This window comes from Vombatus ursinus, unplaced genomic scaffold (assembly GCF_900497805.2).
Source record: "Vombatus ursinus unplaced genomic scaffold, bare-nosed wombat genome assembly UNPS02014838.1, whole genome shotgun sequence".
Lineage (NCBI taxonomy): Eukaryota > Metazoa > Chordata > Mammalia > Diprotodontia > Vombatidae > Vombatus > Vombatus ursinus.
The window spans coordinates 65,755-79,316 of NW_020954616.1; the positions used below are offsets into that span (position 1 = coordinate 65,755).

The 13,562-nt window shown below is 41.5% G+C and overlaps 1 protein-coding gene across 1 annotated transcript; it reads left to right on the top strand.

Moving 5' to 3' along the window:
* The first annotated feature begins 3,066 nt into the window (after positions 1–3,066).
* Positions 3,067–11,528, top strand: LOC114026385 (intelectin-2-like). The gene is given in 8 exon segments (XM_027840077.1): positions 3,067–3,184; positions 3,609–3,704; positions 5,183–5,430; positions 7,071–7,168; positions 7,170–7,221; positions 7,329–7,449; positions 7,834–7,937; positions 11,289–11,528. Coding segments are annotated over 8 exon segments (990 nt in total). The 3' UTR covers positions 11,442–11,528.
* Positions 11,529–13,562: the final 2,034 nt, after the last annotated feature.

A 13,562-nucleotide genomic window follows, 5' to 3' on the forward strand; every position in this document is an offset into this window, starting at 1 on the left:
TTTCTTTCTTTCTTTCTTTCTTTCTTTCTTTCTTTCTTTCTTTCTTTTCTTTTTTCTTTCTTTTCTTTTTTCTTTCTTTCTTTCTGTGTTTTCTCTTGCAACATGGCTAATATGGAAATATGTTTTGCATGACTTCACATGTACAATTAATATTATATTACTTTCTCAAAGGGTGAGGGGCAGGAGGGAGGGAGAGGATTTGGAACTCAAATTTTAAAAATATTAAAATTTTTAAAAATTGTAATTGGGAAATATTTAATGGAATAAAAATGTATTTTAAAAATGATAGCCAAGCACACCTGAGGGAAAAGGGTATTTCCAAATGCTCTAAATCACTATTGATTAGAGAAATGCAAATCACAATAACTCTGAGGTACCACATCATACCTATCAGATTGGCCAACATGACAAAACAGGAAAATGATAAATGTTGGAGAAAATGTAGGAAAATTGGAACACTAATGCATTGTTGGTGGAGTTGTGAAATTATCCAACCATTTTGGAGAATAATTTGGAACTGTGCCCAAAGGGCTATAAAACTGTACATACCCTTTTACCCAACAATAGCACTTCTAGGGCTATATCCCAAAGAGATTAGAAACATGGGAAAAAGACCCACATGTACAAAAATATTTATAGCAGCTCTTTTTGTGGTAGCAAAGAATTGGAAATTGAGAAGATGCTCATCAATTGGTGAATGGCTGAACAAATTGTGGTATATGAATGTAATGGAATACTATTGTGCTATAAGACATGATGAGCAGGCAGATGTCAGAAAAATCTGGAAAGACTTGTATGGTCTGATGCTGAGTGAAGTGAGCAGAACCAGAAGAATGTTGTACACAGTAGCAGCCACATTGTGTGATAACTAATATCAATAGACTTAGCACTTCTCAGCAATACAAGGATCTACAACATCTGCAAAGGCTTCATGATGGAAAATGTTATCCATGTCCAAAGAAAGAACTATGGAGTTTGAATGCAGATCGAGGCATACTATTTGCTATTTTTTTCTCTGTTGTTGAGTTTTGTTTCCTCTTTCTGGTGCTTCTTCCTATTGGTTCTAATTCTTACTTACAACATCACTAATGTGAAAATATGTTTAATAGGAATGTATATGTATAGCTTATATCAGATTGCACACTATCTTGGGGAGGGAGGTGGAGAGGGAAGGGGAGAAAAATTTTAAACTGAAAAGATTATGGAAGTGATTATTGTTAAATCAAAATAAATCAATAAAAAAGGAAGTGAGTGTTGAAAATTAAAAATAAATTAACAAAAAATGTTAATAATTAAAAATAAAATTTAAAGTTAAAACAAAACAAAACAAAAAAAAGGGTATTTCCAAACTGCGGGCCATGGAAGTCTTTTTCTCCCTTTGTACAATCTTCATGAATCTTGGGGTAGGGACATAACATGAGTAATGAATAAACTCAGCTGAGCTGGCTCCTCAAGGAATATTTCCACTAGGGCTTAATCTTTGGAAAGCACAGTACTTCGGCATGATTGGTCAATCTGCTGCCACGCTACTTGCTTTGCTACTTCACTGGCTCTTTGCCGGGCCAACCTGCTACTGGACTTGGCTGCTCATGTGCTTCCCTGAAATCTCTTCTGACTTTGCTTGCAAGATTTCTGCTTGAGTGTGTGCATCTCAGGGACATTGCTCAGCCTCCTCCCAGCTCCCATGTCTACAGCTACTGGCTTTGGTGGACTCTGTTACAGATTCTGGTCACCAGTATAACCTATGTTGTGACCTTCAAATCTCTTTAACTCACAAGGTTGCCTGAGTCCTTCTATCATAGAACACCTGTTCAACTAAGATCAGTAAAGAATAAACGGAAAAAGACTAGGGTGACCATTTGCTCATAGCACCCATGGCCAGGTGGGAGATAGCTTCCCACACAAGTCTCAGGAGCAGCTCACAGTAGTCCTGCCTTGCTTGAAGTTATAAAATGGATAGTGAGAGATTCCCTACAAGTTATAGGGTAGAAGATAAAATTCTTTACAAAGTGATGCCAAAGTAAAGAGTGAACCACAAAGGGCTGATTTTTCTTTCGTTGAAGTGTTTGTACATGCTGGCATTCCCATAGGGAAGATACTAGATCAACACACACTGTTATCACAGATTATATGATAACATTGGAGAGACTTCATTCTGTTGCATTCTGAGTTCCAATAGGTTTGATCCTATTAAAATCTTTGGAAGTTTCTCTCTTTATCTAATGTCTCCTCTACTTACCATATGCTACCTAACATAAAAGAAGACCTTGAGGGCAGACAATTTTTGGCTTCCCCACAATACCATACTTTCTGCTAGAGTGGAGCTTTGGGGACAGATGCCTGCCAAAGGGGACTGGACATGTTGCACAGTAATTTCTGGGAAAACCAGAGTTAACTGTCATCATTGACAAGTTTCCAATGGGCGAGGCAGCAGTACATATTGGGGCAGAGCTCCATAAAAGGGCTTGGTTTTGCCACTCCCAACAAAAGATAAACCTCACTCAGAAGAGGGAAGAGCAGAAAACACTTCTCTCTCTGAAGCTGTGAGGAGGGAACTGGCCAAGAAGAGCATAGCTATCTAGGCTGAGGTACTGGAAGGACATAGATGGTGAAGGCTTAGGTTTCAGATCTGGTTCAGCTCCAGGGTAAATGAGAGTCCAAGGCAGAGGGTCCAAGCAGGGATATGCTGGAGACACTTACACTGGCTTTCAGTTGATAAATCTTCAGTCTGAGCATTTACACTTTGTAAATCTACAAACACTATAAATCAGAGGTTGATTTATTGTTTTGTTGATTGTGTAGACTTATGAATGTATTGGAGAAAAAGTGAATAATGCAAATTAAACTTAAAAAGTAACATGAACATCATATTATATATGGTAGACATAATTTTAAGTATGCGTATACACACAGATACACACATACATATTCCCTGAGAGCTGGTTGTTAAACATTTATCAGCACATCTGCAGTATGGGCCAGTATAAGAGGCCAAGGACTTGCTAGGACTTTACTTGCTCAGGACTTGCTAGCCTGGGGTCAAAGGCTGAGGAAGTAGTTTGGGACATGGGAGATAATGGTCTCTGGTCTCTTTTTGCAGTGACAAATATTTCTATTTAGAAAGAAATGATTTGGCTTTGTACATTGCTGTTCCTGACATTGGTGACCAAAAGGAGCAGTGCTGGTAAGTCAGATTTTCTGCTAGCAAATTCTCTTCATCCCATGTGTACTCATGGAAATCATTAGAGAGACAAGGACCTGGAACTGTCTTGAGGGTAATGGCACAGTCCCTATTGCCTACTTCAATTTTGAGACAGCTAATTTCTGAGTTCTGGATAAGTTGGAGTGGGAGGAAGTTGAGGTACTAGCCGGAAAGTATGGAAAGGGTCGCATGTGACCTATTTCATAGGAGAGGAATTATGGCTTTTCTCACTACCCCATATTTATTAAGGCTTCATGGGGTTGGACATCATACTAAGCAAGTTAGAAATGGGTGTGATCCCTGATCTCCTCAGGAAGGGCGGATGAAACCAGGATCCTCTGCTCTGTGGTGGGAACTGGCACAAACCAGTAACTGAAAACATTCTCTGCATGTTTTTGAGTCTCAGGTCTCCCTCTGACCCTACAAAAGGACTGTGCTTCTCCCTCTGGATCCATACCTCGAAGCTGCAAGGAAATCAAAGAGAGCTGTCCAGAGTCAGATGGTGAGTGAAGACAGGTCAGGATGGTCCCTGGGTGACTGGGTCCTCACCAATGCAATCTGAACCACGTTTTAGCCCATCTCAGTAAAACTGTGGCAACCGAATGCTTGTCCAGGAGACTGAAGCCAGAGAGGCCAGAAGGCAATAAACCTGCTTCATTCTCATGCTATTCCCATTTTATTTCCTACCACAATCTCCTACCCATTTGTCCTCCCTTTTTTGACTACTCTTGTTGTTATTGAGTAGTTTCAGTCATGTCCGACTCTTTGTGATCTCATTTGGGGTTTTCTTGGCAAAGATACTGAAGCGGTTGGCCATTTCCTTCTTCAACTCATTGGACAGATGAGGAAACTGAGGCAGACAGAGTTAAATGACTTACCCAGGATCGCACGCGCTAGTGTCTGAGGTCAGATTTAAATTCAGGGAGATGAGTTTTCCTGAATCCAAGCCCAACACTCTATCCACTGAGCTGCCTAGCTGCCTTTGGCTACTCTAGAGCCATGAAATTGGAGAGAGCTGAGGGGCACCATTTCTTCTCTGGCCTGTGTTCCACTAAGTAGCATCATTCCAGGATAGAGCCTTTCAGATTAGAGTCCTTTGAACCAAGCTTAGAGAACAGAGGCTTCAGGGTCAATGGCCCAAGTGGGAGAGAAGGTAGGGAGTCAGTATACCTCAGGAGTCTCTGACTCTCAGGGTTAGTATTTTAATATTGTGATGTGTATTCATGGAGATTATTAGAGAGACAAGGAACTGTAACTGTCCTGAGGGTGATGGCAGGGGTTTCTCATCAGTCCCCATTGCCTACTTCAGATTTGAGACAGCTAATTTCTGAATCCTGGATAAGTTAGAGTGGGAGGAAGTTCAGGTACCAGCCCTGTGATGCTGAACTTCACATTTATAAGGTCTCAAGTGCTGTTTCAGGCCTGCAAATCACTAATATTGTTCAGTCCATTCTCAGTAGATTTCCATAGGAGTGGGCAAGAGAAAGCATGAGAGACATAGTGGAAAAAATACTAGAATCAATTAATGTAGGTTCAGAGCTTTGTCCTGACACTAATCAGCTAGTGTGAATATAGTGGTAACAAGTTCTCTGTGCCTCAGGTTCAAAATCTAAATGAGAATAATATATATATAATATAATATAAATAATGAGAATAACATAATAGCAATAATGAGAATAACAATATATGGAATATCCATCTCACTGAGTAGTGTTTAGGAAAACTATTTGCAAACTCATAAATACTATAAAAATGGCAGTTATGATGATGCAGAAAATTGTCTCAAATAAGAGATTTCCAGTTGGAAATCTTGTATCATTGCCCTGCTTCAGCCTCAGCTCAGAAACACTCTCCCAGATTCAGAGAAAGAAGAGTTTCTCTAGTAAAGAATGTCCCAAGGCCAAGTCTGGGTGAATCCTGGAAGGTGATTTCTCTAGTTTTCAGGCCATGAGTGAGCTTCTGTGGGTTTGTCCTCTGCAGATGGCCTGTATTTCCTTCAGACTCGGAATGGGAACATTTACCAGACCTTTTGTGATATGAGGTCTGGGGGAGGCGGCTGGACCCTGGTGGCTAGTGTGCATGAGAATCACTTGGCAGGGAAGTGCACTCAGGGGGATCGCTGGTCCAGCCAGCAGGGTAACAGACCAGACTACCCTGAGGGTGATGGGAACTGGGCCAATTATGCCACCTTTGGATCCGCAGAAGCTGCTACCAGTGATGACTACAAGGTAATGCCCAGGGGGCCTGCTAAACCCTCTCTGTCTGAATGCCAAATGCCTCTTGTTTGAATGAGTACAATTTACCTCCAGATGGGTTCTGAGTTCTTACCCCTGGAGTTTGTGGTCCTTTGATTATTTATGGGAGGAGTGTCACCTGATAGGACTAAGCTAATTTTTTGGTGGAAAAGAGATTGGATGTGTTTGGTTTGACCCCAGCAGCTAGAAGCAGGAACAGTAGGTGATGAGTGAAAAGTGGCCAATTTAAGCTGGATGTCAGAAAAAAATACACTTCCTAACAATTAGAATTGTTCAAAAGTGGAATGGGCTGCCTTGAGGGGTGGTGGGTTCCCCTTCATTGAAGGTCATCAAGCCAGACTACCTCTTGCTAGGTATGTTACAATAGTGAGTCTTCTGCGTATGGGTTAGACGAGATGGCTGTTGAGGTCTCTCCTATCTTTCAAACTCTGTGATTCTGCGTTTTGTGAGCTACTCTGCACGCATGAGCAGTGGGACTCCAAAGCTCAGCCTAATAAATAAGGGCCTTTAGTTTCACTCTCAGTCTTCATGTGACTTCCAGGAAGGCCGCTGAGAAGATAAAATGGATTCTTTTTCATTTTTATTGACCCTATTTACAGTTGACTGATTTTGTCCTGTAATTGCCCAAGGCTGTGGTTGTTTGCCTCTGAACTTAGTGCAGAAGTTCATCCGTTCTGTAATGAATGAAGTTTAGACATCCAATTCTCCTGCTAATCACTGCTCTATTCTTGCCTGAAGGAATTCTGCTATCCTTGGGAGATGTGGGTGGACCCAGGTAGTCTGGTCTGGAATCTTTACACCACCAAGCTATCCTTCAAGGATGTCTGGTTTGCTTTCCAAAGAAGTCTGGTCCCCTATCTTTTAAACTTGCAGGTAGATTCAAATGATGAACATTTCTTAGTCACAGGAAGAAAGGAGGGAGTTATTGCTAGCCCCACACTCCCAACTTCTAACCAACCATATTGTCCCCCATGCCTCAGCTATGTAACCCATCATGCTACTTTCAACCCCATCACGTCACCTACTCTTTTCTGTTCTTTATTCTAACCATATAAAATGAATGAAGTCTTCATCTTTGGTCAACTGAGGAAAATACATTTACCCATTCTATTGGCAGGTAGCATCCCTATTTTTTTCTTTTATGGAGAACTTACACGGGGCAAGCGCTCACCTGATGGTTAAAGGAAGTGACACAAGGAAACTCTCAAGGTCTCTCAAGAACTTTGGAATTGATTGTGTGACATGGGAGACATTGGTACAGGACTGCCTAGCATGGCATCCCCTAATCAGAGCAGGTGCTTACTTGAAGTAGCTCAAAAGAAACATGAGATGTGCAAATTTAGAGAATCCACCCCAGATGTTCACATGGGCTATTTGTGCCTGACTCATGGTAGAGCATTCCAAGCTCATATTGGTCTGATCAGCCACAGTCAGACACATTGTAACTTGACTCTAACATAGTGATGTCATTTTCGTTTTCTTTGAGAATGAAAGACAACCAGCATCCCTATCAGTAATAAAACGTTATCTTGCTCAAAGAAAATATGCCTCGGTCTACCTTTGTTGAATTGTTCTTCTGACACCATTAGGCCAAGACAACTGTTGTCTTCTAGAACCCAGGTTACTATGACATCCAAGCCAAGGACCTGGCCATCTGGCATGTGCCCAACAAGTCTCCCCTGCAGCAATGGAGAAATAGGTCCTTGCTGAGATAATCGTACCTTCTTCAAGCAACTGGGAGGGAACCTGTTTGGCCTCTATCAGGTAAACTGGGTTCCTTGGGCCAGGTGGGTGGGGAGCATCCCTGGGAAGTGGGCTCCACAAGATCCCCCACCACCTGTCCTCATGGTGTTACTTTATGTCTCCTGAAGAAGTATCCAGTGAAATACGGGACTGGTAAGTGTTGGACTGACAATGGCCCAGCTGTGCCCATCATCTATGACTATGGTGATGCAGAAAAAACTGCCAAGTATTACTCTCCACAAGGCCAGAGTGAGTGTTTGTTATCTGAGCCCCAAACAACAATATTACCCGTTATCCTCATCCCTTTGAGCTTTGCCCTATAATGATGACATGCCCATGAAAGGAATGCCATAGTTTCCCTTCAATCTTCAGACAAGCAAGGGGACTTCACTGAGGCCCAGGGCTTAGTTAAAATTTCTGGTGATATCTTCAACTGCTCTTGGTTCCTTCTGGTTATGTCTGTGGTTGTAAAGCGTGCTCCCAGATGGGTTTGCTCTAAATCATTAGAGTGTTAAGCCATGGTCTGGATTCTAAGGTACATCATTCAAGGAATTCCAGGGCTGCTCCTTTGAAGCTAACCTCTGAATTTTTGTCTTTCACAATGATCAGACCAATTCTCTTACGTCTTACTAGCTGAATTGGTTGGAGGCTTTGTTCAGTTCCGGGTATATAATAATGAAAGAGCGGCCAATGCTCTGTGTGCTGGAGTGCGAGTCACTGGATGTAACACTGAACATGTGAGTTCTGGGACCCATCAGAGGGTTTGGAGAGTAGCAATTCAGGAGGCTCTGAACCTACTGGGGCCCAAACAGAGCCTCACACAGACTGTAGCTCTTTTCAGTACATTGAAGGGACAGACAGACAGACAGAAATACACACAGAGGTAGAGAAATACAGAGAAAAAGGCTTGAGCCAATGGGATTAACAACAGCAACAATAATAAAAGCTCATATTTATATACCGTTTTAAGATTTGCGAAGTGCTTTATACATATTGCCTCATTTGACCCTCACGACGATCTTGTGTAGTAGGTGGCATTCCCACTTTACTGATGAGGAAACTAAGACACAGCGAGTTGCAGTGACTTGTGCAGAATCATAGAGCTAGGAAGTGTGTGTGTGTGTGTGTGTGTGTGTGTGTGTGTGTGTGTATGTGTCTGTGTGTATGTGTGCACGTGTGTGTGGGTATATGTGTATTTGTATGTGTGTGTAGGGGGCAGGTAGGAGGGAGAAGGAGAATAAGCACAAACTTCAGAAATATAACCGCAAGAGATAAGTAGGGAAATAAATCCATGTGACTGGGAGAACTCGGAGCTCTGGACCACAGGTCTTGATGTCCTTGGTCTCCTTAGGGGAAAGTTTGCTCCATATGTTACCTGTTGGGTGGGACCACTCCTCAGTTGGGCCTCTCCACTAAATCCCTTCTATACTACTCCTAGGCAATGGGAAGACTGAAGCACTTTTAGTGAACCAACAGCATTCCACTCTTTTTGGGACAAGCAATTCCCTTAAACCTAGGGTCTACAGAGCTATGCAAGCATGTCTTCTGGTCTAATTATTCCTTCTCCAGCCAGAGAAGGCAATAGAGGATAATTTAGATGAGACTGTCTCTTAATAAAAGGTTTCCACTCTCTCAAGCTGCAAATGGTGCTAAAGAACAAGGCAGACAAGAACAGATAGTTCATTACCAATCAGAACGGATTGACCTTTCTTCCAATCAACTCTCAGCATTAGAGCTTTTCTCCAATCAGTTCTCAGAAGCAAGGAATGTCTTCCCCACCCTACCTCACCCCACCCTATCCTTCCATCTGCAGTATAGACTCTAAATTATTTTCTCAGATCTCACTTTAGTTGTATTTCTCTGTCTCAGTCTCTTCCCCACTTATTCTAGTTTCTGGGCTCCTTTCTTCTGCCTGAATGTTCTCTTTAAAGTTAGCATTTATTCAGTCTTTTTGTTCTTTGTTTATCCTTCTTTAGAACAATGTGCTTTCTGGTATGAAGTGATTTACATCTTCCTAATGATTAAAACAGTCAAAATCCACATTTCTATCAGACACGAAACAGCTAATTATTATTCACTCACTGAAAACAGTTCTCTGCTGTCATTTTCCAGCAATAAAAAGCAAGGTTCTGAAATAAGCCATATTCAGATTAACTGCTGAGAAACAATACTCTGTAGCCCTGTTTATGCCAGTCTGTGCTCTTGCCCTTTAGCTGTCTTCAAATAGGTCCTTTCACTACATTTACATAAGGAGCTTCTCCCCCTCCCCCACTTGGGTCCTGCTTTTCTCACATGAATGTCCATTTTTGACCTTTTAAACAAATAAAATGTCCACATAAGAAAAGAACAGTACCTTACACTACAGTGGGTTGTCTCATTTAGTAGGAAGCACTCATCACTCAAGGTATATCAGCAGGTCTACCACTTATCAGGGGGATTGTGAATGTGTTTTCAGCATTAAGTGGGAACTAGAATTCAGGGACCTTTAAGCTCCCTTTCAACTCCAATATTTAATGTTTCCTCATGGCTTCCCCCTAACCTTTTCATTGTAAGAACGTAAGCCCTCTATCCTGGCAGATCTATTCATCCGTCCAGTGCCATGCCTTTTAGCTTCTCTTCACACAATGATTTTCCATTTCTCAGAATGATAAGAGGATGTCAAAATCTCAAGATGTAGTCTTCAACCATGCAGTTGAGACACCCTATTGTCATCTGTGCCTCAGTTGGGAAGGAGGAAAGAGATGCCAAGCCCTCTTCCATATTTCAGAAAGACTCTCACACTCAGGCACAAACTTTGGTCATACTGAATCATAGTTGAGACCCGTAACTTCTGACTTGGCAATGTAGCTTTCTGGGCATCTGCAAACTACCCATGGCTCTGGGTTTGGAGGAAGCCCAGAAACAGAATATATGTATGTGTGATCTTGAGGTGGCCAGGGACAGGATGAGAACTACTGAAGAGACTAGTGCTTTTAGGAACCATTTTCCTTTCAAATGCACCAGACTTGAAGACTGAATACTTCTATGCCCAAGTTTTCTTTAAAACTTGGCAGATGATGGAAATAAAGCTTTATGGGAAATTTTTTCTAAACACTTCACCTCAAAATTATTAACTGCTATTATCCACTTAACATCAGTTTTGTGTAAAGTAGTTTCAATTTGTTGTCCAAATTCACGATTTCATCTGTATGGGAATTCCTGGTATAAAAACAACCTGCCCTGTTTCAGTCTGTAGTTTAAAATCTGAGAGCATTGCCTGGGGATACTGAAAGAACAAATTATCTGACCAGGGTAACACATTTAATCTGTGCCAAAGGCAAGACCTGAACCCCTAACCCCAAGGCCAGCCTTTTGTCCACTCTTCTGTTGCTGCCTATGTGTAAGGTACTAAGCCATAGAAAGATAAAATATTATTATTATTATCTACAAAGTGCTTGTAATCTACTTGAGGAAATAGTAACAATGGAAGGGAGTATATGATAATTTTTAGTTCACAGATTTAGAATATATGGTGACCTTTGACGTCAGTGTATTCATTAGGACAATGTATTCATTTAAAAAATAATTTTCATGTCATTTCATTTTTATTCTGAACTTAACCACCAAATAGGACATCTAATGCAAATCATTCTACAGAGAAGGAAGTTGAGGCCCAGAGGGGGGAAATTGTTTTAACTGAGGTCACATAGACAATAAGGAATAGAGCCAGTATTCAAACAATGGTTTTATAATTTCAGAATCCAGGGGCCTTCTCCTGTGTCTGGGAGAGTATTAAAAGGATTAAGTGGATGTATAACTCATACTAGCTGAAAGGATCACCAAGGTCTGAGTTGTTGGGAAAGGCTTCCCATTAGTGGCAGCATTTGAACTGGGTCTTGAGGGTAATAATTATATATAATCAAAGAAGAGAGGGGTGGGCACTACAGGAATAGGGACAGCTAGCATTCTGAGGAATGTGATGATCATTTTAAAAGTTCCATACATATCGATGAGATCAAGGGATTACATTCATTTCCTTCCTTTGACAAATTCTCTTACTAAATACAGTAATCCCATGGTTCTTTCATTGCTATCTTTCTCCTTTGCAGCACTGCATTGGTGGAGGAGGATTCTTCCCAGAAGGAGCTCCCAGGCAATGCGGGGATTTCTCTGCCTTCGACTGGAATGGCTATGGAACTCATAATGCTAATAGTAACAGTCGGGCGATAACAGAGGCTGCTGTGCTCCTGTTCTATAAATGACCATTGTGCCATTCTGAAACTAGGTATTTGCAGATTCAGGAATGGGTAACCTCCCTTCTCTCCAAGAACCAACATGAGATGATTCCTCTGGGCATTGAATTTGGAGAGAATAATAAATCTCATTAAATCATGACTCTTGGTTCCTGTGTGACCTTTGATAAGGCTCTTAACCTCTCTGGGCCTTCTTTTCCTTATCTGTCCAGTGACAGAATTTGATTAGATATCCTCAGAGGTCCCCTCTAACTTTAGACCTATAATACTATGATCCTATGACTATGGCTGTATCTAAAGTATCTATTAAGCACTTACTGCATGCCAGACACTGTGATAAGGGCTGAGGATGCAAATATAACTGCAAAACAGTCCCTGCCCTCAATGGTAATGAAGGCAGGGGAGGGGGAGGTATAATACATAAAGAAGAGCTGGAAAGCAGTGGGGATAGGAGGCTATCATTTTGCTGGGAAGGGATGTGGAGGTCTGGTGCCAGGCAAGGTGAGATGAAAGCTTACCTATCAGAGCTCAGAGTGGGTTTAGAGGCAGAGTCCAAGGTTGTGGTTGGGAGAGATGAGGATGGTGGCGAGATTGCAAGCCTGATTTGGAAATGGTAGCCTCTGAGGTCCCTTCTGGCTTTAAATATCTGAGTTCTTTACATTAATGTATCTGTTCACAGTTCATTCTTTGAAGTGAGGGACTGGTTTTCATTTCTGTCTTTGCATCCCCAGAGTTTAGCCCAATACCTTGCACACAGTAGATGTTTAAACAGTATTTATTGAATTTAATTGTATTTTTCCTCTCCTGCTATCCCTCCATATCATTTCTTCCTTCAAATTCATGTAACTTCATTATGACACCCTGAACTCATTGTCGATCTTCAGATCATCCTCTTACCTTCTTCAATGGCTCTAAATTGAACTTGGCTTTAATTCTTTCTCTACACTTATGACTCAGGAGCTAGGTGGTACAGTGAATACAGGGCTGGGTCCAGAATCAGGAAGACCTGAGTTCAAATCCAGCCTCAGACACTTACTAGCTGTGTTACCCTGGGCAAGTCACTGAACCCCATTTGCCTCAGCTTCTCAACTGTAAAATGAGCTGGAGAAGGAAATGGCAAACCACTTCAGTTACTTTGCCAAGAAAACCTCATATGATGGGGGCAGCTAGGTGGTGCAGTGGATAGAGCACCAGCCCTGGTCAGGAGGACCTGAATTCAAGTCCAGCCTCAGACCAAACACTTGACACTTACTAGCTCTGTGACCCTGGGCAAGTCACTTAACCCTAATTGCCTAAAAATAAAACAAAACAAAAAAAAAGAAAACCCCCTGTGGGGTCACAAACAGTCAGACATGATTGAAATGACTGAACAACCTCACTCATGATTAATATCCTCTAGAAGTTTTAGGATTTATGTCCTAGAACTTTCTAATGTGTTAGTTTTATGATTCCTTAAGCTCTCACAACTTTCTTCTACACTCAGCTGTAGCTACTTGCTACCATGTCCACATCTTAGACCTTACTATGACTAGCAAAGGCATTCCCTCCAAAGTTCCCTATTCTTTCATGCTCTCTATCTGCTAAACTCTGGTTCCTTTTGCCTCCTTCCCTAGTCTTGACTTCATTATCATAAGATTCGCGTATTTACTCAATTTAACAATGTAGTTCTGGCATTTCCCTGTTTTGTCTGTGTCCCCTTCTGAACTTCCTTCTGCTCTCTTTTGTGTGAGTTTCTTTTGTTTCTCCCCCCGCCATATTATTATCACTACCCTTCTATCTTCCTCTCCAACTCTTTTAATATGAAAGCCCTCCGTTGTCACAAAAAAATATAGTCAAGCAAAATAATCTCATACATTATTTGTATCTGAAAATGCATATCTCATTCTTCACATGTGATCTATCATCTCCCTGCCAAGATAAAAATATTGAGAAAACTGTCTGCTAGCACAGACCAATCTCTCTCTCCCTTGCTCTGTGACCAAATGATGACCTCTGGTGATACTTCCGGTCACCCAAAGCTCACAAAGTTATAGTTGATCTTCTTCCATCTCCAATACTCATTCATCTAAGATTAAGGAAGAACATGCACAACTCACACAGAAAAAACAGCAGCAGCCATGAATTCATGGC